General features: G+C 39.2%; 3 protein-coding genes across 4 annotated transcripts; 2 read left to right on the plus strand and 1 right to left on the minus strand.

The window, feature by feature from the left end:
* The first annotated feature begins 748 nt into the window (after window positions 1–748).
* On the plus strand, window positions 749–3,847 carry pths (porthos). The gene is made up of 8 exons (XM_018451798.1): window positions 749–942; window positions 2,062–2,155; window positions 2,224–2,388; window positions 2,449–2,615; window positions 2,702–2,938; window positions 3,053–3,276; window positions 3,364–3,625; window positions 3,702–3,847. Exons 1-8 carry the CDS (start codon window positions 868–870, stop codon window positions 3,831–3,833), a joined length of 1,356 nt encoding a protein of 451 aa, XP_018307300.1. The 5' UTR covers window positions 749–867; the 3' UTR covers window positions 3,834–3,847.
* Window positions 3,848–4,575: 728 nt separating this feature from the next.
* On the minus strand, window positions 4,576–12,794 carry Not3 (CCR4-associated factor Not3). 2 transcript variants are annotated; one of them, XR_001936736.1, is made up of 10 exons: window positions 12,770–12,794; window positions 11,114–11,346; window positions 10,847–11,002; window positions 10,574–10,753; window positions 10,195–10,482; window positions 9,767–10,022; window positions 9,021–9,637; window positions 8,727–8,936; window positions 7,907–8,534; window positions 4,576–5,361 (listed from the first exon to the last, which is right to left on the minus strand). XR_001936736.1 is itself a non-coding variant. In XM_018451824.1 (9 exons), exons 1-9 carry the CDS (start codon window positions 12,792–12,794, stop codon window positions 8,436–8,438), a joined length of 2,064 nt encoding a protein of 687 aa, XP_018307326.1. In that variant the 3' UTR covers window positions 7,250–8,435. The 2 variants fall into 2 exon arrangements, 1 of the variants encoding a protein (XP_018307326.1); XM_018451824.1 differs by lacking the exon at window positions 4,576–5,361 and having other exon boundaries at window positions 7,250–8,534.
* A 6,223-nt stretch (window positions 12,795–19,017) lies between these two features.
* Window positions 19,018–26,147, plus strand: MESR4 (misexpression suppressor of ras 4). Its single transcript, XM_018451812.1, is given in 3 exon segments — window positions 19,018–19,181; window positions 20,037–23,015; window positions 23,017–26,147. Coding segments are annotated over 2 exon segments (5,736 nt in total). The 5' UTR covers window positions 19,018–19,181; window positions 20,037–20,064; the 3' UTR covers window positions 25,802–26,147.
* Window positions 26,148–26,440: the final 293 nt, after the last annotated feature.

The raw sequence follows: 26,440 nt of genomic DNA on the forward strand, positions 1-26,440 counted from the left end.
CGATTGGTCAGATTTTCGATACGCGCGATCCGCGATATGCGCGATACGCTCCATGGGACTGCACCCTAAGGGTTAATAACATCCGTAGTTATGAAATTGTCCAATCATAGCTGTTCCTGAGGAGAATGGAACGACTGTGATTGGTCAGTTTCATAACTACGCATAATTAGATCCGGGCTTAATTGATTAATTTTTGACGATTTTACTATATTCATTATACTATACCTACTACACCCATATTACACCCGGGCTTTGTTCGTTTTTGTAATGTATAAATCTATTGAATTACCAAATAGTGACTTTTCCTAAATGAAAATAATAATGAAGACGTCTTCCCCAAATAATTTCTAATCGATTCCATTCATAAAACAAATTAAATAAAATCGCTGTCTGCTAACTTGACGCATGATAAAATTTGTTAATTACAAGAAAAATACTATTTCCCAAATGTTTAAATGCTTTTCCTAAATTTCCCCAAACGATTCCTAAATTATATAGGCATAAATAAATTAGACATAGGCTGCGTTCAGCAGAACGTTTGTTTTGCAACTGTTGGAAGTTTCCTTCGCGCTAATTGGATCATACTTTTAGATCTAGAAGAATGGTCCTATCTCAGCAGACAATCATAAAACGGTTGCAAAACTGTTGAGTCTGCTGAACGCAGCTAGTGATACTGTGGTGAAATCGTGAGAGTTGCGCTACTGTATATACTGTGGAGAAAGATCGCTAGTTACGCGGTGGAAGCGAATGGAAGCAAGTGGAAAAATGCTAAAAAACATAACTGTTGTGACCTGAGTTTTGAAAATCTTGGAACATTACCAATTTATAATTTAACTATTTGTGCTGATAGTTTCAATTTCTGAAAATATGGAGAATTTAGAAAAATCAGTCGAAGATACTAAAGATGAAGATAACGTCGAAAGAATCACGTGGAAAGATTTGGTAAGTATTCAGCCACAGTGATATCAATTATAACCTCAAAGTTGCACACATTGTTAATACGTTTTTCGTTGCGTCATGTGGTCCTAAGGTTAGGACTGAAGACGCGTATTTTCCCTCACTCCGAGGGACACTCCAAGAAAAAAAAAAACGTTAATACCTATGAAAATTTGTATGAAAAATTATTGAGGTAGTAAATCATAATAATATGTATGTTTATACAGTTTCTGAAACAAGTTACAAATCCTAGTTCTCTTCTGTGGCCCTTTGTGATTATGAAATTGTAAGAGATTTATAAAGTAGAATAGTAAGAATAGTAACATCGATTATTTACATTAGATTAGCGCTTACTAAAAAGTACTTTCTAACAACATACATAGACGACACTGTAAGCTCTATTACTATGGAGCATGTTAGAGCATGCGATGCAAAAACCATATGTAACACTGTATGTTTTCCAACTATGGCACAAGTCGACACAATCATACACAGCTAAAATGCTGTGTTTGATATCTGTCATTTTATATCACTTCATGAATATCAACAAATTTTACATCTTATTACCATTTATTTTTATGATCTTAGGAATTATTAATTTATCAAAGTAGTTAAGAACTTGAAGAAAAGGAAAACGATGAGATATATAATATAATAATTATTTTTTAAACATACTAAATTAGCGATAAGAGATAAATAGAAAGGGATAGGGAAGGGAGAAGGAAAGCAAAGAGAAAGCGAGAGAGAGAGAGAGAGAGAGAGAGAGAGAGAGAGAGAGAGAAAGCATATATTTATTCAAGCACCCTGGAATATGATACCTCCTCAAGCATACAATTTTATAGAAATTATTGAGTCGAAAAAATTTTTGAAAGATTTTGAAAAAATGTATACAAATCAAGCACTTTATAACAAATAAATCTTTAAATTTTATGATGAACAAGCAAAATGGATGGATAATATTTAGCATAAAAGGAATACATCTCATGTAATGTTTACTTATTATATTAAGCTATATTATATAATTAAAATAACTTATAAAAATATGAGTTATAAATTGTAAATATTTTTATGAACCCCTTTTGGTAGTACTTTAAATGATTAACAAAAACATAATTGTTATTACAGGGACTTGTGGATACACTCTGCAAAACATGTTTAGATTTAAAATGGAAGGAACCTACCAGGATTCAACAAGAAGCTATTCCTTTGACGCTTCAAGGTAATTTAAACAATAATTTAATTATAATCAAGTTCTAAAAAATAGTAACAACCATTTTCCACTGATAGGCAAAGATGTGATTGGATTAGCAGAGACTGGATCCGGAAAAACTGCTGCTTTTGCATTACCTATACTACAAGCGTTATTAGAGAATCCTCAGAGATACTTTGCATTAATACTGACGCCTACAAGAGAATTGGCGTTTCAAATCTCAGAGCAATTTGATGCGTTAGGTAAGAACTACTTATTTTGTCCATTAAATGCTTTTTTATTTCACATTACAATTATTTTAGGTTCCAGTATTGGCGTAAAAACTGTAGTGCTAGTAGGTGGGATGGATATGCATGCGCAGGGAATGATACTAGAGAAGAAACCTCATATCATCATTGCTACCCCTGGTAGATTAGTCGACCACTTGGAGAACACAAAGGGCTTCAATTTACGACAGCTAAAATTTCTGGTAATTATATAAAATATATATATCAGAGACTCGGATTTATTTTGATAGTTATCACATTTTCTTTTATTATTTGTTTTATTTGCAAGGTGATGGACGAGGCAGATCGTATCTTGAACATGGATTTCGAGATAGAGGTAGACAAAATTCTCAGAGTAATACCACGAGAAAGAAGGACGTTATTATTTTCAGCGACAATGACTAAGAAAGTGCAGAAGTTACAACGTGCATCCTTACGAAATCCTGTAAAAGTTGAAGTGTCCACCAAATATCAGACTGTAGAAAAACTGCAACAATATTACGTATTTATTCCAGTGAAATTCAAGGTATGAAATATAAATAATGTAACTATTAAGTCACAAAATAAAATATCAATTACGACATGTAATATATTTGTAAAATATTTACCAAAATAGTTGTATATAAACCGATCGTTGCAGGATGTATATCTTGTACATATCTTGAATGAACTGGCGGGTAATAGTTTCATGATATTTTGCGGGACCTGTAATAACACAGTAAGGACTGCTCTATTGTTACGAAACTTGGGATTCACGGCGGTTCCTTTGCATGGACAAATGACGCAGAACAAGAGAATCGCCGCACTTACGAAATTTAAAGCAAAAAACAGATCTATTTTAATTTCAACGGATGTTGCTAGCAGGTTAGTTCATAGTCTGAATCAAAGAGATATATTGAAATGTCTTATATTAAAAATAAATTTGTAATCATTTTTGCATTATTCTTGTAGAGGTCTTGATATTCCGCATGTAGATATCGTCATCAATTTTGATATCCCTACACATAGTAAGGATTATATACACAGAGTAGGTCGAACTGCGCGTGCAGGTCGATCAGGCCGTTCCATCACATTTGTTACACAATACGACGTAGAGTTGTATCAACGAATAGAACAGTTGATATCAAAACAACTGCCATTATTTCCTACGGAAGAGGAAGAAGTAATGTTGCTGCAAGAGAGAGTAAGCGAAGCGCAGCGAATAGTAAAAATGGTAAAAACAATTTTACAATGTATAATTTGATAACGGACATAAATAATTACATATAAATGTTATTGTAACATCTTAGGACATGAAAAACATCGAAGATAACAAAAAGTCAGGCAAACGGAAAAAACGCGGTGGTGACAACGAGGATGACGATACAGAACAGTCTATTGGAGTGAGGAAAAGAATGAAAGTAAAAAGCAAAAGAAAATAAGGACATTAGATATTTATAAGATGGTTAATATTAATTGCAATTAATTTGAATGTAATAAAAATTTTTTTTACAACTTTTGTACTTTAAAAATGACTTCCGTACTACTGGAATATTATTAGAACTTTGTTACGAATATTTTAATATTAACCGGCTGGATTCGCAGTATTTCGGTAGAAGTTGATCAAGTATTGTCAGTCAATCTCTGTCAGTCAATCAAGTTTACATGCTTCATATGTTGCGAGCTAAACTTCGAATCAAATTACGCGAATATGAATTATACGATTATAGCAAAATATAGATCGCATAACTGCACATTAGATTTAACAAGTTCGAAATTTTATTCGATAATATACGATTTAATAAAAAACAAAAATTCAACGACCTTGTACTTATATTTCATTTGCAAATTAAGAAATATTTTTTTCGTAAATCATATTCATTAGACATTATATATTTTCTCATATTTGTTATATACTGTATGTTTTTATATATTAGAGATTCTGAATTCATGTTAAAAGTCATGTCATTCTAAAATTAATATCAGAATATGCATGATTCACAGTTCGATATTATTTGAGGTTTCCGTTATTCGCAAATGTGGACTTTCACATCGTAATTTATAATTTTTTATATTTCGATGGTAATTTTCGATTTTTATAATCTTTAGTCCTGGAATTTTATAATTACATGAGTATTCTTTTATATCTTTTATAAACACACTGTGTGCTTATAGAAGATAAGTATGCGATCAGCTATCACTTAAATTTACATTATAGAAAGTCGATTAATTACCATAATGAAAAATCCATCATAATAATCTAATCGATTTTTCAATCGATTATTTTGATTACTATAATCAGCTATCCTAGAATACTGGAAGGCAAATATGAATTTTAATGTATAGAGTAATATTATGCACGAATTAATATGAACTGATTGATTTTCGTGATAATTTGCGTCCTTTGAGTTTGTTATAAAAACGCCACTCCGCTGGCGAATTGAAGTTCGATAAGTAACAAATCCGACAAATTTGCTCATTCACTGTTCACGAATATCTCATATAAATAACGAAAACTACGAATCAAGAATTAGGAATCGTGCATAATCTAGTAGCGCAAGCTTAACTGGATTAGCGGATAAATGATAGGACGGAAACTTGTACGAAGATATGCTCCTGTATATAAGACTTGAAATATAATTAACTCAAGCAATAAGATAAACATTGTTATACTGAAGAAATTAGTACTGTATTTTAACGACTTGAAGTCTTTGCACAAAGCAGTATGGTATTTAAATATCACTCAAATAATCACAATAAAATATATTATTAAGTAAAATCACAATTTCTTCATCATTTGCAGTGAACGCGTTAGGGGAAATTAATTCGAAGCATCGAAGACAAAATTTGTTATTATATAACAACAAACGGAGGTCTTCTTTCTCTTGCACGCTTCTATTTGAGTGTTATCACATAAGCAGAAATCCCGTTTACAAGAAGAAATGCAGACAAAGGAAAGCACGTTCGTCCCTACAGCAGAAAAGTGTTATAACGATCGTTATGTACAACTTTTACACTACTGTAAAATCGATAATTGATTCGTTTTCATCAAACTTCTATGGAAAATCAGTAATCCATTGTACAAGTTTTTGTAGTACAAAATACGGTACAAGAAACACGGGAAGTATTCCTTCGAATTTACAACTACGATGCATCCTCTAATCGCTAGGAGATTATTAATTGTATAAAGTGGCAACAGATCCTTATTATTTTTCGTGATCGTTTGAAACCGCTTAGCGGTGCACATAATCACATATCGCGCTGATCAACAAATATAAACGTGCTTGGAGAATATTTTTCGGTGTTTTATCATTGTCGTTTTGTTTTTGCAAAAAGCATTAATTAAAAATGCTGCAATTTTTAACTGTGATATTCATCACGCATTTAACTCGGTTATCAATTTGATGCAAGCTAGTTAACAAACACATTTTATGTGCAAGCAAGTACTTAATAAAATCGTCAGCAAACACAAAGTTTTGAACGTAGTCGGAATCGCGGCCGATCTCGTGCCCAGATTAATCGTTAAGTCTTAACAGAATTTTACGTGTTTTAAAACCTTGTAACTTAGATTTTACTCAACATTTTTAGTTGGTATTTAGGTGTAAAAAAAGTTGCTTTTTAGAAAATCTGATTAGCAATAGGATAGGATATTAAGAAAAGATATGAAAGTGGAAATAAAAAATATAAATGATTCCTGACTTTGTACTGATAAATATTCAACTAATAAATGATTTCGTCTATCTTTTTTAATATAATAAATCGATATAATTATTATTTAAGTGATCTGTAATAATTATATATATATATATATGTATCGATATATTCTATTAAAAAAGCTAGATGAAATCACTTATTAGTTGAATACTTGTCAATAAAAAAGCAGAGTTCACTTCTTCCAACTTTTATATCTTTTTTTCTCTCAGACATTTCATTACAAACTAGATTTTCGAAAAAAGCAATTCTTTTATGTCTAAATATCAATTAGAATCTAAAAATTTTGATTAAAACCTGATGTATAACAGGATTTAAAATAGAAAATCGCAGACTTCTGGGACTTAATGTGTTAACCCTTTACGGCATACACTTTTCTATCAGCCTAATTTCAATAAAACTTAATACTTAGATTTTGTGGGAGATCAAGATGTGATACCACAAGATGTGACACCTTACAGGAGACTCATGTTACAAAAAAGTAAAAAAACGTAAAAAATATGTAAAAAATTTGTAAAAATCGCAAAAACTGATAGTGAAAGATAACATATGGATATGTCACTATGCCGCAAAGGATTAAAAATATTATAACGTATGCTGTAATCTCGTAAACATTTGCCGCGTCGTATTTACCGCTGTTCCTTTATATATGTATAATGTTTAAAATCTCTCCGATAAATTAAAATAAATTTGAAAAAAGCATGATCGTGTGATTCCATCATGCAAATAATATCGATTGCCGAAATCTCTGCAACAAGAGTATCTGCTTAAAGTACATATATACGCTACGCTTTATTCAGTAATGAAATTTCATTTCTATCCCGTTAAATAATTGTATGAGAATCTCAACTTAGTTTTTATTACTAGGGAAAGGGGATGTATATTTAATCTCGTTGTCGAAGGTTTTTGTGATAATGAATGACGCATTCATAAAAAGGAGTCGTTACGATGTGACGATCCTATGCGAAATTATTTATTTTAAATGCTGATACTATTCTTACAACATGGTCAACAATGTTTAATACAATTAAAGAATTGTAAATATTATATGTACAAAATACTTTAATATTAAAAAATGATAACAATCATTACGTTTCTGTAACGTGTTAGTATAACATTGGATATACTAATAGATATTTTTTCTTTCCTTTTTTTTTCGAAACAATTACGGAACAATTACGACGTACTTAATCTTGTTTTATAATAATGTTTCATAGTATCAGCAATTTATTCAGATATTAATGTATTTACGATACGTTAATATTACTGCGATAATACTGAGTTTATAATAAATAAATTCGCACAGTATGACTCCTCTTTGCGATTCTCGATTAAACAGATATGCACATGCATATCGACAGCGATTAACGTCACTCGACGAGTAAAGTTGAAATGCTTATAAAGTATCATAATCTGAGGAAATGTCTATCTTGCAAAGTCTGTAGCATGAAAAGCTTACTATCACGCCTATCACGCTACTGTTAACAATACGCGGTACAATCTCAAACTTCGACGACGAGCCCCGGCCTTATCAATCGTTAGAACGCATATAAGTAACCTATTTCAAAAGCGGATTCTAATCACGATGGATGGAATGTTTTCCAAACATAGGTTGAGATGATGTGCTAGTGCGTCAACAAAAATCGAAACAACTTAGGTTTCATTCAAATGAGAAATAAAATATATTCCATAATATTATTATTCACTATTTCTACACATTCTGTACATTAATTCAATTTAAGGGTTTTATACCTCGATACACTTTATACAAAAAGGCTACTTATAATCTAACATTAAGACGTACCATAGCATGACCGCCCTCCGCCAGACAGCAGACGGGCCGCACGCATGTTTGTACTGGTATTACAGAGTCAGTCGCCAGCAAGTATATCATCCTTTCTCTCCCTCTCTCACGCTCTCTTCTTTCATTCTTCCCGTTATCACACAGCATACTGAATCATTCAATGTGTTTCTGCAATGCTTCTTTCTTCATTGTCCCTCCAATCTCCCTCTTTGCTTTCTCGGTATCATTTACAATAATTATTTCCCATACAATCTTTGCTTGTATCTTTTTTCATTCTTTTTTTTCGTTTGATCTATCCTTTATTGAAAAAAAAGGATTAAGAAAGATTTTGTCATCGCAACATCGAAATATAATGAAATGCTTTCATTGCTTTCTATGCACAAATTTGTTCTTTTTATAAACTGATTTTTTTTCTCTTATGTTGGACTCTACCGATTTTATACCGAACAGAATTATCTTCTAAAGTTCAGATAACACAATACCGGTACAGAAACGGCATATTTCGAAGACTCAATGAGTGACAGAACTGTTAGTTCAGATCTCTGTCCTCTAAGTACTTGTATTCAAAAGTAAATCCTTCTTTTTTCCTCTGCCCCCATTTTTCGTAGTCGAAATAGATGTACGTTCCCTGAAACGCAAGCGATTCTTATAGAACGTAATTAAACATGTCTAAGATGTGTGCTGTCAAATGATCAGTTTATTCCTATCTTATCTCTTGATGATTCCTTTAAATTACTCATTTTAGATGATTTTTAAACGAGTTCTTATAATTACCCATTTTCCCACAAAAATTAAGTTAAAAAAAAAAAGATGCACTAACCTGCTCGTATTCCTCATTAATAATTTTCGGTTCCTCATGCCTCTGAAACCACATCATATACTTGGTGTGAAACCTCCAACTTTGTTTTTTCAAAGCCTTTGCTGCTAAATACTGCCCCTTAGACCCCTCCATATAATAAAATATGAAGAACAAAGTTTCTGTAGAAAGACGTTGGAAGAACTCCACAGTATCCGAATGGGGAAGCTGAACCTAAACGGAGAACATGTGTACATTAGCAGCGTTCGCTATGCGGAGAGCGAATTACGGCTTTAGCATCGGATTAAAGAAATGTACCTGCTGATAATAAGGTGGCGTGGTGCATGTATTTCTCGGCAAATATGAACGTAATCTTTCCGAGTCAGACGGATGCGGCATATGATAGTAGGCGGCTTCCATCATTTGGAACTGCAGCTGGTGCTCCTTCTGTAACGGTACAGGCCCCAGGGGCGCGACCCCAAGCAGCGGAGGAATGTGTGCTTCCGACGTGGCATTGTTGTTGCTACTGTTGCTCGTCTTGGCACTGTCAAAGATGTTTCTATTCGGCTCGGAAGGTGGTATCTCGAGACCTGCTCGGACAATTACTTGTTGGGCAATGGATTTTAAAGAGGACATGCTTCCATCAGGAAGCTTAGGGATGAGACCATTGGCAGTGGACGGTGCTGGCGAGCAGGAGTTTGCGGGCATCGGCGAGGATCTACTGCTGACCGACGATTGCGGCGACGAAGATGGCGGTACCGGTGTAGTCATTTCCGTTTCACTATTGTGATTTTGACTCTGTTGACTGTGCAATACGTGCGTCGTCTGTGCCGGCGCCGGATTATTATTGTGCTGTTGCGCAACCGTTTGCGGCACATTCGACGTAACACTGGACGTAGATGATGATGATAAGATATTATTCTCACTGTTGTGAGCTACAAAAAAAAAAGATTTAATGTTATCTACCGAGACATATGTACGAGAGCGCGAATTGATCTTTCAGAACATTAGTTTCCACAAACATGAATTGTTAGTTGTGTAAGAAAAAAAATGAAATGTCTTACTAGATGTTTTGTTGGAGGTAGAATGGATGGCTTGCGAATTGCTGTGCGAGGCAGCTACGGTGGCGAAATTGCCGGCATTAGTCGTGGCAATGTGATTGCTCGTAGAACTAGGCGAGCTATGGCTAGGTGTCATGGGAATGGTTTTGCTTGGAGTGCTGCTCGATAACATGTTCGATTTTATAGTGGCAGTGCTTCCCGTGGTTGGAATGCTCGCTTGCGTATTCAGTAGCGGCCTGACTGCTGTTGGTTTCACAGGCTGAAATCAAAGACATTGAAAGCGATGCTCCATATATCCGCATCAAGTAGATCTCGACAAGGCTTATCGATCTGTACTTCTCAATTCTGTATGGCTTGATTCCTTCGAAAATGAGGTATCGATCCCCTTTTCGACTTTCTCGAATAAAAATGGAGAATGAAAGGACCCACACCTTGGTTTTCTTGTCATTATCTGTAGAACTATCGCTCGAATGGTTATGCATAGTGGAGCTCAACGACGGCGATGGTATAGGCGAAGTACAGGAATTAGTTGAGGTTGGCGTTCCTCCGGTTTCATTGCTGTTGTTACTATCTGTTGTTGCTGATGAAGGGATGCCAACTCCCGACAACTCAACTTCATCAAGGCCGATAATATCATCGTAAATATATTCGTTTTCCTCAAAATCGGGATCTTGCGAAGATTCGATATAATACTCAACATCGTCCTTTATCCTCTTGATCTGTTAAGAATTTCATAGAGAAATTAATAGAATTGTCTAATATAACTTGTTACACGATCGCTTCATATTATGCCAATCTGAAAACGCTTACTGTATTGACTTCGACAGACATATTATCAAGCATACGTAATAATGTCTCCAATTTACGGATATGGTAGCGGTGTTTGTCGAGCTTTGCCTTCAATTCATCCACCCTATCTTGCTTATCTTTGTCTATCCTTTTCTTCTTTCCCGCTTGTAACGATTCTATTTCTGATTCAAATGTATCCATCTACATTAAAAATGATGATAAACATGTTACAGCAACTTATATTCAATCATTATCAAAATTTATCCAAGATATCATCAATATGAAGACAAGTACCTGCAGATTGAGAGCGTCTATGGAATTGGCAAGCCAATTAGTAACCTCATCTTTCTCCTTCTGAGCTGGGTCCAATTTCTGAGCAGCGCCTAAACCTTCTTTAGAATAAGCTTTTGTTTTTGTCTCTCTTTCTACAACTTTAAATCTTTCCATTTGCTATAAAGCATAAAAACATTTACTATATAATTTACTTACAATTTATTTATTTTAACGTATTTTGCTTTAACTTGATCGTTAGAAGTACATGTTATGTGCAAATATACTAACAGTCTCAATCAACTTCCGATAGTCCAGAAGTGTACTCTTATCCTTTATTTCACCCGACGCGATCCAGCTCTTAATTTGATCGCGTAACCTTTGAAGTTTCTTGATTTCCTTTTTGAGATCAGCCTCGTACTTTTCTTTCTGATTGCTGTTCGTGGCATTATGAACTTTTTGCCAAATATCTTCAAAGGTTTCCACACCTTCCGTTACTTTTTTAAGGCACCGATCTATTTCACCTGAAATACAACACATATACAAATTATTATATTGTCTTATATTTAGTCCCTTGATATAAATTGTTTAATTTCACTTAAAAGTTATTTAAAATAGAAAAGATTTTAATATAAAAAAATAACAAATTTATCAGTTTTCTTCATTTCTCAATGCTTATTTTGATTCATAAATAAATTGTATAAATTATTTCCAAAGTTTTTAAATTAATTTGTTTTTTTGGCCAAAAGTGACAAATTGAAGTTTCACTTAATATTATAATTAATTTATTCTTCACTTAAAATAAATACTGTAAATAATAATTTGTATAAGTTTCACATTTATATTTGTATCACAAGAGAATTTTTAAAAAAGACGTATCATATATTATAAATAGGATTTTTATGAGATCAAAATCTACATACAGCACAGACTTTCAAGCAACATTCTAAGGATGTTCCCAGAATCCCTTGACAAACTGTATTTGATGGATGAAGAAGAAAACAAAGGCTAAGTTTTGTTATGTATTCACTATAGATTCTTTCCATTTGATGACACAAGTCAACACAAGCATCATTGACTGAATGTCAAGAAAGATAGATTGATGCTTGTGTCGATTTGTATCACCAAATGGAAAGCATCTTACAAGTACTGAAAATATATAGTATATAATAATGTGAACTATAGATGTTTAATACTTGCAGTGAATAACAGAACACAGCCGAAGTATGTACGATGATCACAAAAAATATAATAAAAAAAACTTCATTTTTAAATAATTATCTTAGAATAAAGAACATTCACATTCTACATCTAAAAACATAAATAATTTGTAGCAAGAAATCTGTTCTTTGTAACTGAACTACAGTATGTATTGTATGTAAAAAAATGGATATATATTTGAAGTTTGGCGAAAGCCAAAAGAATAGGAAGTTTTAGTGCAATCCAGTGCAATGACAAAGGATAGGCTTAAGCATAGTGAAACAGGTTTCAAGGTACACAGCGTATGACTCGCACTATTGTAATTAATTAAAAAAGTTGAAGTTTAAAATCTGTAAAGGTTATGACAAAATAAAAAGTCGTGTTCTGCACGGTGGAAGACCCATCGCGATTGTAGGAGGTAAGTGAGACAAAGCGAAGTAGAGTCCATGAACCCGGGTCGTCCGCATCATTGCAAACCATTGTAGCCATTTGGGCTATGATGCTGGATTGGCGCCTCGCGATATGTTGTATGCCGGGAATCGTGCCGTTCATGATCGCGCCGAGTCAGCGACTTGGCGCGATTCGCAAAAGCGCCTTCATGGCGGAATCGCGGGAGACCGGCAACAAAGCTGGGAACACGCGACGACCCGGATGACTCGTCCAGTCCGATGCAGCGGCGACCGCGGCAAGAGACAGGAACGAGCGATATATCCAAATGTAAACACGCTGGTAACACTTTCTCCTCACCTTGCAACTTTCTTGTCGCAGCCATGGCTATGTGAACGTGTGATAAAATGGTTCATGCATAGTCTAGACGTATTTGGTGAGATACAAAGCAATTTATCGGAACAAATAGCTGTGGAACTATTATTCCCCGTATGATATGGGAGCCTCGGCCACAAGATGGCTTCCGTTTTCAAATGACAACGTCCGACCGTCCGTGTGTCGCGCACAGGCACAGAGACCCTCCGCGATTCTGCCCCTAGAGATTTCCTAAGACGCGTAATCACAAGCCCGTTTAACGTCGTTCGCGTATGTAAGGAACCTTTTGCCGAGAAGCCGGCGTGTCTTGCTTTTGCCGCCCGTAAAAGAATCGCGAAAGAGGCGAGTAGCATCAACAAACGTGATATACACGAGATATGAAGAGCGAGATAACGTGATACGCGTCGACGCACTCGCACACATTCTATCCGTATATACACTCTAGGGTAGGTTCGTAAATACGATATTGCATGACGTGTATCTAGACGCGATCATGCAACTTCCCTATGATATCTCTAGAGGTTTGTTCGCGTTGTATGCTCCAACATGTTCCAATTAGAAACCCTTCAATGGGTGCGTTCAGCAGAACGTTTGTTTTGCAACTGTTGTAAGTTTCCTTCGCGCTAATTGGATCATACTTTTAGATCTAGAAGAATGGTCCTATCTCAGCAGACAATCATAAAACGGTTGCAAAACTGTTGAGTCTGCTGAACGCAACCATTGACTACGTTTAGGGCCACTGTCACCAAGCTCAGTTAACTTAACTGTAGGGCTATTCTGTAACTTTTAAGGGGGGATATACAGTTAGAATGACCAAAAAATACAAGTAATTATTTTTTGAATAAAAAGTTAGTAAATTTCCCGTAGAATACGCTCCTGAAACCCTTTTTTCGAAATTCGAACTCCAAGTGTTTTTTTTTCATCGTTTTTCGAAGTCGCCTTTTTCGCGCGCAGGAGGTATAAACATACGCTTGACCGAGAAGACCTTTTTTCTATTGTGTGTTGCTTTGAAGTATCCTCAGGGACAAATTTTTATACCTGAGTGTATTATACACGTTTATATGTGTGTATATGTATGTGTAAGGACCTAGTTATATGGTCCCGGGATTGCTGATTAAAGTGTAAGTACGATTTTTCGATAATTAAAAATTTCAACGCGTTTTTCTCAAAACAGCATTTTCGGAGTTTATGCCGGTGATAACTCGAAAACTAATTATCCGATTGAGCTGAAACTTATAGGATTTCTTTATTATAGTATTACCTTCTATATGAATTAAAAATTATTGTAATATTTTATTATTAAATATGAAAAAATGTGATAAAATGGCGGAAAAAATGTTGATTTTTTCGAAAAAGTTACGCCAAAAGTGCAAATTTTTTTTTTTTTCACTTTTTTTTCAATTCATCTACTAACTGTGAATGTAATTGATGTAAATTTTTTTGATTTTTTCATTTCAGATCAAAATTGCGACCAGGAGAGCCGGCACAAGCAAAACACAACGACTTTTTCAACGCCATCTAACGGACGCCATTTTGTTGACAAAAATTTAAAAAAAATATTTTTGTATACTACATGGATACACTTATAATTGTAAAAAAGTTTCGATTGATTTGAATAAAAACTTCACCTTGAAAAAAAATTTTCAAAAATGAGTTTTTTTCCTCGTTCAAACTGTATATCTCCCCTTAACGACAGTTCGGTATCGTTATATTGTCGTTGCGCAGTTTTTTCACCACGTAAAATACCTGCGCAACGACATCCCTAGCTAGTAAAATTGTCGTTAAAAAATTACAGAATAGGCCTACTGGCCAGTTAATTCATCGGAATTGACCAATCGCATTTGTCATTTTGTTTGAAGTAAATAATGCGATTGGTCAATTCCGATGGACTAACTGGCCAGTTAAGTTAACTAAGCTTGGTGACAATGGTCTTTACACGGCCCGATTTACGCCGAAGTTATAACATCGATGTTACGGAACTAGCCAATCATAGCCATTTTTCTGAAGAATGAAATGACTATGATTGGTCAATTTCGTAACATCAATGTTATAACTTCGGCGTAAATCGAACCGTATAAACGGAGTCAATCAGAGACTGGCCATGGCTGCGTTCAGCAGAACGTTTGTTTTGCGACTGTTGGAAATTTCCTTCGCGCTAATTGGATCATACTTTTAGATCTAGAAGAATGGTCCTATCTCAGCAGACAATCATAAAACGGTTGCAAAACTGTTGAGTCTGCTGAACGCAGCCCATAAGAATTTCGTCAAATTTCTCTATGGCCAGTCTCTGATTAAAGGGTCTCTAGTTCCAATATGCTCCTACCATAGCTTACTCACTCTAACGCGCTTGAGAGTGCCATTAAGCTGGTTCTACATTAAGCTGGTTCTACATTAGTCGCATCGCAGCGTCACAAGCGTTGCAGTCCAATCAACATCAAGTTAGCTCGATTCTGATTGGACTCCAACGCTGCGACACGCTTGCGGCGTTGCGATGCAACTAAAGCTGGTTCTACATTAGTCGCACCGCAATGTCGCGAGCGACATTTAGGCCGGTATTCATAGTCAGTTCTTATATTCAAGACCGTCTTAAGTACGATCTTAAGAAGTCACGAACCAATCAGAAAACTGCATTAGCGTCTTAAGACACTACTTAAGGCCGGAATCAGACTAGGCATTAAAGATTGAGATTGAAGATTGAGATTGAAGATGAAGATTGAAAGATTGAAATTTGACTAATCAAAACAATAGGAGCTAAAATTCCTTTGCCCTCATTGGTCAAATTTCAATCTTCAATCTTCGATTTCAATCTTCAATGCGTAGTCTGATTCCGGCCTAACACGGTCTTGAAATAAGAATCGACTATGAATACCGGCCTTAGACTGAAATCAGACTACGCATTGAAGATTGAGATTGAAGAGTGAAGATTGAAATTTGACCAATGAGGACAAAGGGATTTTAGCTTCTATTGTTTTGATTGGTCAAATTTCAATCTTTCAATCTTCAATCTCAATCTTCAATGCTTAGTCTGATTCCGGCTTTACATGAGCGTGGAAACACGGAAACGCGCAACCAATCAGTAATCGGTGAGACGCGAAACTATAACAGCGAATTGCTTCTGATTGGTTACGCATTTCCGCGTTTCCGCGCTTCATGTAATCGCACCCTGAGTAGGAGCTATGGTAGGAGCATGTTGGAGCATGTTGGAGCTTGCGATGCGTAGTGCAAATACGCGTGCTTGAGCGAATTTATTCTCCTCTCATTCGACTGTAATTGGTCAATTTCTTAAGGTGCATTCACATGCAAGTGTCAAGCATCAAGTAGTGGAAGCAGCAACCAATCAACGAGGATTTTTATGGTGGCGTAAAAAATATTTTTTACACCACTGCCCGTATTGTCCAGCTGATAGGTTACTGCTTCCACTGCTTGAAGCTTGCATGTGAATGCATCTTTATGGCTTAAGGCTTAAAACACCTATTGGGTGCGTTCCGATATTCAAAAAGCCGAAATTGTCGACTACCAGCGCGAATTCTGATTGGCTGCTGCTTTTCCGCTTTCTGCTTTTCCGGTGTGAACGCGCCCGCACTGCCAGTGCTGAAAATTTATAGCGTATGTAACATATACTGCATAGTTTTAGCACTGGCAGTGAAAATCGGAACGCATTGTAGATCCGGATTGACCGGAATCAGAAGCCCGTATTTAGGATATCGATTATGAAACTTTATCCCTAGGATGGAAAGTAAAAGTGAAAATTTTTACCATTGAAGTTAATGGAGAAATTTTTCACTTTTTATTTTTCACTCTTGAGAAAAAAGTTTCATGATTGATACCCAAAACGCGCTCACCACAATATTAGCGCGTTAACACATTATACTTTACGTCACGCATATTATAGAATTTCAGAGATAAAAGCGCGTTCTAAATACGGGCTATTGTGTCATGGACACAAGGTTTAAGGCTACTTTCACATGCAGCGTAGTAGCTGATAAAATTTGATACGATTTGATAAGATTTGATTGGTTGATACAAGTTACGTTTACGCAAGTTACGCTTAGGGTGAAATCACACGGTGTGGAAAAGGACTGCGGAATAGAGAATGCGTCATTGAAGCAACCAATCAGCGCTATTCCGAATAGTAAGCGTAATGGATTTTAATCATTTCGCTTACGGACTTATTCTACGCTCTGTTATATTCCTAGCTACAAGTGAATGATCGATCAATATAGAATTAACATCAATCGACATTGAATTAACATCGATTTGACGTTAATCGACTAACCATGGCTTAGCTGGAAAACCAGCTTATTCCCGACATGTTTACAGTTTCTACTGCTACTGTTCATTGTAGACGGTGTATTATGCATGATCTATACTGCAGTAGCAGTAGTGGATGAGACTGTAAGAGTAACAAATTGACCAATTACAGTTAAATGTAAAAAGAATAATCGACTGTAATTGGTCAATTTCTTACTCTTACAGCCTCAACCATTACCCCGGATCTACAATCGGGTTTTAAGCCTTAAATCATAAGAAATGGGCAAATCATAGTCGATTATTCCCCTCGGATTCGACTGTAAGTCCGGATCTACAATAGATGTTTTAAGACTTAAGCCGTAAGAAACTGACCAATTATAGTCCATTTCTTATGACTTAAGGCTTAAAACCCTATTGTAGATCCGGGGTTATTGATCAATTTCTTATGGCTTAAGTCTTAAAACACCTATTGTAGATCCGGACTAACTGAGGCTGCGGTCCACTTGACGCTACAAACGCTTCGAAGTATTCTTTGATTAGTCAATTCGTAAAATTCTTTATTCTAATTGGTCGCTCAAACGCTTCGAAGCGTTTGTAGCGTCAAGTGGACCGCAGCCTGATACTGCCATTGTAGACCATACATAAAGCTGGTTCTACATTAGTCGCATCGTAGCGTCGTAAGCGTTGCGGTCCAATCAACGTCAAGCTAGCTCGACTTTGATTGGACTGCAACGCTTGCGACACGTTTACGACGCTGTGATGCGACCAATATAGAATCAGTTTTACACAAGTTATGTTGCATGTGAAAGCAGCTTTAATACCGTATCTATGGGTGCATTCAGTACTACAGTCGCTCACTGAGCGCTCAGTGAGCGCTTGCATCTTGGTATATTCCGTTAGAACTAAAAATATAGACCAAACAGATATAAGAGCTCACTGAGCGCTCAGTGAACGGTCGTGGTACTGAATGCACCCTATGATCGCGTTCAGCAGATTCAACTGTTGCGGAGCAGATCCGTGAGCGCTCACAGCTATTGGATGATCTAAGAGAATACACCAACAGCAACGAGCACTCACGGATCCGCTCCGCACAGTCAAGTCTGCTGAACGCGACCTATGTGTCCTACGTTTCGATTGTCTATAATGCGGGGTCTACAATAGAAGTCGTAAGGTCTTAAGTCGTAGAAAATTGACTAATCACAGTCGAATATGAGAAGAATAATCAACTGTGATTGGTCAATTTTCTACGACTTAAGACCCTACGACCGCTATTACTTCTATTGTAGATCCCGCATAAGCCATTCACAATGATTGTCCAATGAAAAATTCTAGGCACTGGTTGAGTGGCTAGAATAGTTAAATAATAGTTAAATAATAATAGTAGTTAAATAATAACAAATGGTACGTTTCTTTTTGCTGTCATACAAAATCCATCTGGACAATATTAGAGACGTGTTTATTGGCACATTTATAAACAAGGCTGTTCGCGCGCGAACAAAGTGCCGAAAGATATCAAGAGTTTCGTTGATCAGAGAATTTACGTTCGACGGTTTCAAGTTCCAAGTCGCCGTCGCTGCCGGTTCGCTCGCCGGTCGTGTTTACTGGTCGCGTGTCATCGCTGGAATAAGGAATGGGGGGTATCGCGGACATCACGTTGGACGTACGCGTGTGCGTCCGCAAGAGATGTCATCGTATCGCCGTACGACGGCTCTGAGCATTGGAGCGACCGGCAATTCGCAGTCATTGTCGTTCTCGCGTCCGCATCTGTTCTCTCTCCGTCGTTCCTCGTACATATCCAGGTTTACGGCGAACGTCAAGTCACCGTCAGCAGCAACAATCTCATGACCGTGGAATAAGTACCACCCATTGGACTCGGGCTTAACCTCCGCACGCGGCGGCAACAGCGGAGCCGCGGCGCGGTCGCTATGACGAAGGGTGGCATCACTGGGACCGTGTTGGAACTGTTGGAAGCACGGACAGTGCGGCGCTCATTGATATGACGCCATTTTACTAACCTTTTCGTCGCGTACAACTACCAGTCTCTTCAAGTCGCTCGCGGCCGCCGAAACGCTTCGTACCGTGTGCCGCACGGTTGATCTCATCGTCGTACGAATTACGCTCGACGGCTGACTCGCGTTCTGCGAAAGTAAGTAAGTCTCTCGCGAGCTCGCTTCGGTCGACCGTACGATCGTAGAAACTCGCGCGCACCTCGCTCTCTCGTACACCCGTTCTCCCCCGCGAGTCATCCTCGCGTACGGTGCACATTTCCGTCGTCTTTGTCCACGCGTCGTCCGGCTTCCGCCAGAGGCTTCATCACGAGGCTCGTGCAAGCGAAGGAGAAAAGTACGACGGAGCCAATCGCCACGCAATCCGTTGATCTCGTTTCGGGATCGGCGTGCCTTCCCCGGACGCCGCTTCTCCGCCGTTTCTTCGAAAAGTGTAGGATCCCGTGCGATCTGCGAGCCTGAAATCACAGCGAGAGCCCCGTGTTTCTCCGGACGTGACATGTGACTGTGAATCCGAGTCCGAGTTTTGTTTTTTTTTCTTTTCCCTTACGGTAGCCAAAGTGTGAAATCCTCTGGGAATAGAACGTGACGAGCGATCGTCGTCTACGTGACGAGTCATCTACGTGCGTAATGTGACGCAATAAGACTATCCTGTTTTCATTACCATTGAAAAATCACTAGCGAAATGATGTGTTGATGATGTGTTTCTGTTGCATTGAAACATCGTCTGTGTTCTAGAAGGCTCCGATAATTTCGAGTTTAACTTTAACATCGCTGAAATTAACGATATTTTTTTGAAATTGTAAATACACATACTCGGTGCACGTTTAGTTTTAATCGTAATTATAGCTAATCATAGTTATAGCTAATCGATTTTTAATGAATATGCTATTTGAATAATTTACATGTAGTTAAGAATCATTACACGTGTATTTTATATTTAGATATATGTTATATATATGTATGCAGATGCAATATATAATTATGTATTTTAGGTAGATCGCTGTAACAGTTTGCACTATTATGGAAGATGAAGATGGAGAAAGTAAAATAATGTGGAACATTCTGGAGGAGCAGCGACTCAAAGATTCCACATTGGACAACCCATTGAAACATTCCTTTGACGATGTATACACTGCTGTAATCGAGGAGGAGAAACAGTTGATACGCTACAACTCGATCATAGCGAATGATTCACCAGGTAAAAATACCATTGCGGGGCCAAACTTTGTATTTAAGGGTTTCAAGAAACGTATCTTAGCCGAGGCTCGGGAAGTTCCTACTGCTGCGTCAAAGAACAGCACACCAGAGCTGCGACAATTGACGCATCTCAATGCAAGGACTGGCAAGGATAAGAGGGTGGAGAGAAAGCGGAAGCGTAAGATAACGGAGTACGCTCAATATTTGGGTCTTCGACCATCCTCGAGGTACAAGTGTTCCAAGTGTCACGCATGGTCTGGTTACGGTCCCAACTCAAGACAGAACTCGTGTGCTTGTAATCCTAGTATGACACCGATGCCCAGTACCTCCGAGTCGAGTGCCTCGGTGCCGCACGCGAGTAATTTCAAAATCACGAGGAAGGTCTATCTGTGCTCGGCGTGTGGCACATATTTCGAAAATTGGAACTTGTTCTTGCACATGAGGGATACACATAAGCGTCATATATGTCTCTACTGCCTGGGTATGTTCGGTCAGGCGGAGAGGCTGTCGTACCATCTGATGAAGAAGCACAGTGTTCCGGAGATGGCGTTCTCCTCGGTAGAGGATTTCTATAACGCCTTCAAGGGTTCGTGCTACCTTATCTGTTGCAGCTGCGAAAAGGTATTCTCGGAAACCGACGACTTCTTCAATCACTTTTGCTCTCCAGTGCTGGAGCAGGATCCAACTGTTACTGTTGCGTCAACGTGCACTATATGCAGACAAAGCGGCACACACGCGAGTACCTGTAATTTCACGCTGTCGTTGGATACGGATAAGGAAGTATGTAGCACATCGACGCCACTGACAGTCGCCGATGCGACGTATACGGACAATTCATCGCCGGCGATGATTCCTCCATCGGAGATAGTTACAAATCTCGGGGGTAAGGGACTACCAAGAAAAGCGATAAAATACAACAGGAGGAAACACGAAAGAGACGGTATGCAAAATTCTCGCCAACAAAAACCGAGCACACTAATGAAAAAACTCAGTGCGAAAGTTCAGTGTAACGAAACTCAACTCGATTGCGATCTCGATGTCCAAAGAGAAATTGCAAATAACTTACCCCGAGACACAGTTACCGAGACGATAATGGAAGTGTCCAGGTACACGGGCGGCAATTCATCTGATGAAAATGATGAGAACGATGAGCAGGCGGTGAATAAAGATGTGCACAACAATCGTGACAGAGGGTCTGGAGGAAAATCGCCGGTTCCGAATTGTCAGCTTGATTTCAGTGAACCTTACGATAGCGTAACCGAGACCATCATGGAAGTATCGCGCTATACAGGTGAAGAAGTTAAGAATGAGAAAGAAGATGCAATGTATGCTCCAAACGCATGTGCGTCACATACTGTTGAAAAAGTGAATACTGAAGACGAAGAAGTGTGCGACAAAAGCGATGTTGATCCGACACGCTCGGCCAGTTCGAGAACACCTAGTCCAGCACAGTTTAATTCCGAAGAAATTATGACAGTGGATACAAAAGCAAACACTATGTGCGAGATTGGAACTAAATACGACAGTCCACAGGATGACCGAAGCTGTAGTCCTATCAATCGATCATTATTTAGTCCACAACACGAATCGCACATATCGGATCCGCAGTCTACAGAGATAGAAAGTTTCAAGGATACCGACAAGAAGGTGGAGAAACCTGTCGCGACAAACGCCACTGAATCTCAAGCCTCGGTCTCGTTTAACGCCGTTGCTTCTTCCGATAGGAGTTTGGTCATTAAGATTTGCAACAGGAACTCGCAATTCAGCGTCGCAACAACCACCGTCACGAGTAGGGAATCTGAGGAAAACAACAACGCTGAAGGGTCGACATCGAAAGAGAGAATGCCGAACGGTTCGGAAACTGGGAGGGACATCATTGACGATGATCAAGCAAACGAGCTGGACGATAGTGATTCTGACAGCGATAAATTGGCGGTAGTAGACAGCAATCCGGAAGAAGATGAGGAAGCGGAAGATGGCGAGGAGGGTGAAGCTGACGAGACTGAAGAAAGGCACGACGAAAAGGAAGGCAAGGATCAAAGGAATCAAGAGGAAAATGACGAAGATAGAACTGGGACATATACTGACGGATTATTCTCTGTCACGGAAACGATGCCGATTAGCAACACCAGTGAAACGTCCGTCAACAACGCAGTTGAAAGTGTTGCGAACGAGCAAACGAAAAGTCATACGATCGACGATGGTGGTATTATGTTAGCCGGCGAGGATGTTCCATGTATTGACTTGAACGTCGAGGGCACTCTGGACAGCATGGAGTTGGAGGATCTGTTGAAACGTTGCATAGAGGTAGCCAGTCCCATCTGCGTGTACTGCAATCATGCACGGTACATCGCGGTCAACGGCAGACAACTGGGCCTGCACATGCTGGCGGAGCACAAGTTTCAACCGCAGCATCCCGCGATAATCATACACGCGGAGCAGTTCACTGCGCGGGTGAAGAGGTCCCTCGACGAGCTCGAGTCCCGTTACTTCAATTTAGATACGTATAACAGCGCGGACGGCACGTATAATGTGCCGAATGTATTGATATACGAGTGTTTTCATTGTAGATTTCATTCGACAGTGCACAAGGAGCTGTACTTGCATAATCGAAAGATGCATCAGAAGACCATATTGATTTGCATAATGTGCAAATCGACATTCTACAGTTACAGCGAGTTGGTGTGCCACCTGTGTCCTGGAGTTTATTCGCCGAATGTCAATCTACGATATCGATGTTGTCTCTGCTCTGTAGCAAACCTGCCGTCGGCATTCATGTCTGGAGTCTACAGGCAATCAGCAGCGTCTTTCGAATCACGTATGGAAGCACAAGCTACATCATTTGTGTTACAGATGCGGCATCGCGTACCGTAATAAACCGGATATTACGAAACATCTATTTTGGAAACACGGCACGGAGAGTGTCCTGTGTCGAAAATGCTTGCAGAAGAAATGGCCGCACATATATCATTTCTGTATACCGCCCACAGCGTTCGTTTGCGAGGAATGCGGCTTGAGTTTTGGACGCGCGGTAGCGCTCAAAGTGCATAAAAGGCTGCACTCCGGCGATTCACCATATGGCTGTGACGAGTGCGAACAGCGTTTCATATCGCGAAAGCTCCTAGCTAAGCATCAAGCGGCTCATAGGGAACCTGAACCTGAGGACGTCCATGTGAACGTGACGGATGTCGTTAACACTGCACTAACGGACAAGGACGAGAAATCAGATAGGAACACATCCGTGACCATAACCGATGGAGACCTAATGACGGGAGTCGAGACTACGTCGAAGAACGTCAAAGAGGCTGTGAAAAAAGTAGTTGATGTTTACGATCTACCGCCGCTCAATCTATCTTCCGAAAGTGATACTGATAGCGAGGAGGAGAAATCCGCTTCCACGGAAAAACCACCGGAGAAAGAAAATATCGATGAAGACGTGGCAAAGAAGAATGAACCTATTGAAACAATCGCTGCCGATGACGATGACAGTGCCGTGTTGAACAATGATATAGTTGAAGTGGAACGGAACGAGGAGGAGAAAAAGCAGGAAGCGCGCATTATGGATGGCATTTGGGACAATTTTAAGACGTACGCTGCCAGTTTGGACGTAGAGGAATCCGCCAAGAATGTCGCGTTGAAAGAGAGCGTACCTGAGACCGACGCGGCGTATTTAAGGAGTATCGTCTTTTCTGATCATGATTATTGCGTAGTGAATTCGTCCGACAAAGAGAAGAATGAAGATCAAGTTACTTTTAAGGATAATGACACGAAAGCGAACGATACCAAATCTGAAAGAAGTCCGTCACCCGGTACTCCGAGTCGCAATACTGGAGGCGACAGCGACGCGAACAAACGGAAGGTAAAGACTCCTAAGAAGAAAAAGCGGAGTGGCAGCACATCATCTACGAGCGACTCCTCGAGCGATACCGACTCGAGCAGTTGCTCGTGTGGCACCAACTGTAGCTGCAGCAGCTCTTCGTCTGGCAGCTCCTCCAGTTCTAGCAGCAGTTCCGATTCCGACAGCTCCGCGTCCGAGAGTTCGCCCAGAAAGCAATCCAGCAATCGTAAGGACCGGAATAAGAAGGAAAGAGAAGCTATGCGGGAGAACAAATCGCAGTCCGTTGAGCCGGAGAACAAGCCGGAGGATAAGCTGGAAGACAAGCCGGAGGATAAGCTGGAAGACAAGCCGGAGGTTGCGATAGAGAATGGTCCTGTGGTCCCCGAGATAACGAGAGAACCTTCTCCAGCGAAGCTTCTCTTGCGGGAATCTGATTTGGAAACTGAGGAAACCGAAACAGATGAGGATTTCTACGATGAGTATCCGCAGTTGCTCGCTAATAAGTTAATGGCGGAGAAGCGCAATCAGTTGTTACTACTAGCTAGTGTAGCGCCGGCATCGACGCCGACTTCGACGCCAACCTCGACGCCAACCTCGACGTTGATGCCGGTGATGGATCAATCATCGATGCCACTGAATAATGGCGTTTTAGTCGCGGAAACGGCACCCGATCCGATTACAATGACCATTGAGAACCAACAATTGCAACAACAGCACCAGCAGCAAAAGAAGAAAACGAAGACGAAGAAACGACGAAAGGGTGAAAGGGGCGGTAAGCGTAACGCGATTACAGCCACCGTAGAATCGATCAAACTGAACATTCCCAAGGCACTTTACCAAAAGAATCCAGGATTCATTGCATCGTCGCAGTCAACGCTGGCATTGCATCCTAATAGCAGATCCTCGACGCCGAACCTATTGTCAGCTGCAACATGCAACGACTTCCACAGCGGCAATGCTACGAGCATTGCGATAGAAATGCAACAACAGCAGCAAGCATTATCGGCCACCGCTGTCATCGGCGTACCGAATCAAAATGTCGGTGGCAACGGCGGCACGGAGACGGAGAACAAGAGAGTTTCGAAGAGGAAACGCGTGCCGAAGCGCTTTTACGGCGACTCAAGTGACGACGAACCACAAGAAAAACAGTCGTTCAGCCGATGGCGGAAAATCGAGACAACCACTTCCACAATCGCCACCACTATCCCGGCTTTTACACCGCTGCCGTCCACGATGACGATGACGCCGACGAATCCGAAACCGCTGGTGTCGAGATTGTCCTTGGGCGGAAAGACTATACAGACGTATAGTAACAGGTCCGCTCAGGTGGAGCAAACAGCGAGCCAACAGCAAACGCCTCTACCCGAGGCATTGCCAATCGTCGCAGCGACATCCGCCACCGAGTCCGAGGGTCCCGCGGAGAGCAGCAGCGATAGCAGCGAATCTGAGACGGAGAATATCGTAAACCAGCCGAAAATCAACCAACCAACAATACCACCTGTTAACGCGCCGACGACGGAGCGACCCGGCAAGATCTATTGTTACTGTCGATGTCCGTATGATGAGGTATCAGAGATGATAGCCTGTGACGGTGAGGACTGCCGCATCGAGTGGTTTCATTTCGAATGTGTTGGTATAATGGTGCCGCCCAAGGGCAGGTGGTACTGCCCGGACTGCAGAAAGAAACACGGTATCGTGCAAAATGATGAGTACTGCGATTGATAGTTGCCACGCGGGATGTTAATGACAACGGCATGTTATTACCAAATTTGAGCGATCGTTGCTTTTTAGGCGTAATACTAGAATTTTCCTCCTTTCTTTTTCACGAGCGTATGAAAAGAAAAAAATTGCTACACTGTTCCATGTTGATATTTTTCTTAAGCCAATACACACGAGTGTTTGTATATATACTATGTAAATACGTCTTAGAATTATAAGAATGAAATGAGGTTTTTTGTGTACATTTCTTTGTACTTCTTTTAACGACGGTGTCATATATAAATACATAGCATTGGTAGATAGATGAATAAGTAGGTAGGTAGATAATATCACCGACAAGGTATCATTATCAACAAGATTTTTTTTCAACTATATCTGAATTAGCGTAACAATATTAATTGATGATTTATTATACAGACGCTTCATATAAATAAGCATACATATTTACAACAACAATATATGTATATTGCTGAAAACTACATTTTTTCCAACTATTATTTACATGGATGAACACGAATGGAAATACAATTTTAAATGAAAATACAATATCGTAATAAACGTTGTCAGATGTCTATATAATAATAAAATTAACAATAAACAACATTAGACCGCATATGACCACACAACTAAATAACGAAGTCT

The sequence above is a fragment of the Mycetomoellerius zeteki genome, unplaced genomic scaffold, assembly GCF_001594055.1.
Source record: "Mycetomoellerius zeteki isolate Tzet28-1 unplaced genomic scaffold, Tzet1.0 scaffold1065, whole genome shotgun sequence".
In the NCBI taxonomy this organism is placed as follows: domain Eukaryota; kingdom Metazoa; phylum Arthropoda; class Insecta; order Hymenoptera; family Formicidae; genus Mycetomoellerius; species Mycetomoellerius zeteki.

What these genes read in the sequence shown, in the direction of transcription:
- pths (XM_018451798.1), top strand. Translation starts at nt 868, where the DNA reads ATGGAGAATTTAGAAAAATCAGTCGAAGATACTAAAGATGAAGATAAC. An exon ending in TCAACGGATGTTGCTAGCAG is followed by an intron (nt 3,277 to 3,363) that starts GTTAGTTCATAG and finishes TTATTCTTGTAG; the next exon opens with AGGTCTTGATATTCCGCATG. An exon ending in CGCAGCGAATAGTAAAAATG is followed by an intron (nt 3,626 to 3,701) that starts GTAAAAACAATT and finishes GTAACATCTTAG; the next exon opens with GACATGAAAAACATCGAAGA.
- Not3 (XM_018451824.1), bottom strand. Translation starts at nt 12,794, where the DNA reads ATGGCTGCGACAAGAAAGTTGCAAG. An exon ending in TGTCTGTCGAAGTCAATACA is followed by an intron (nt 10,483 to 10,573) that starts GTAAGCGTTTTC and finishes AATTCTTAACAG; the next exon opens with ATCAAGAGGATAAAGGACGA. An exon ending in CGCCACCTTATTATCAGCAG is followed by an intron (nt 8,937 to 9,020) that starts GTACATTTCTTT and finishes TTCTCCGTTTAG; the next exon opens with GTTCAGCTTCCCCATTCGGA.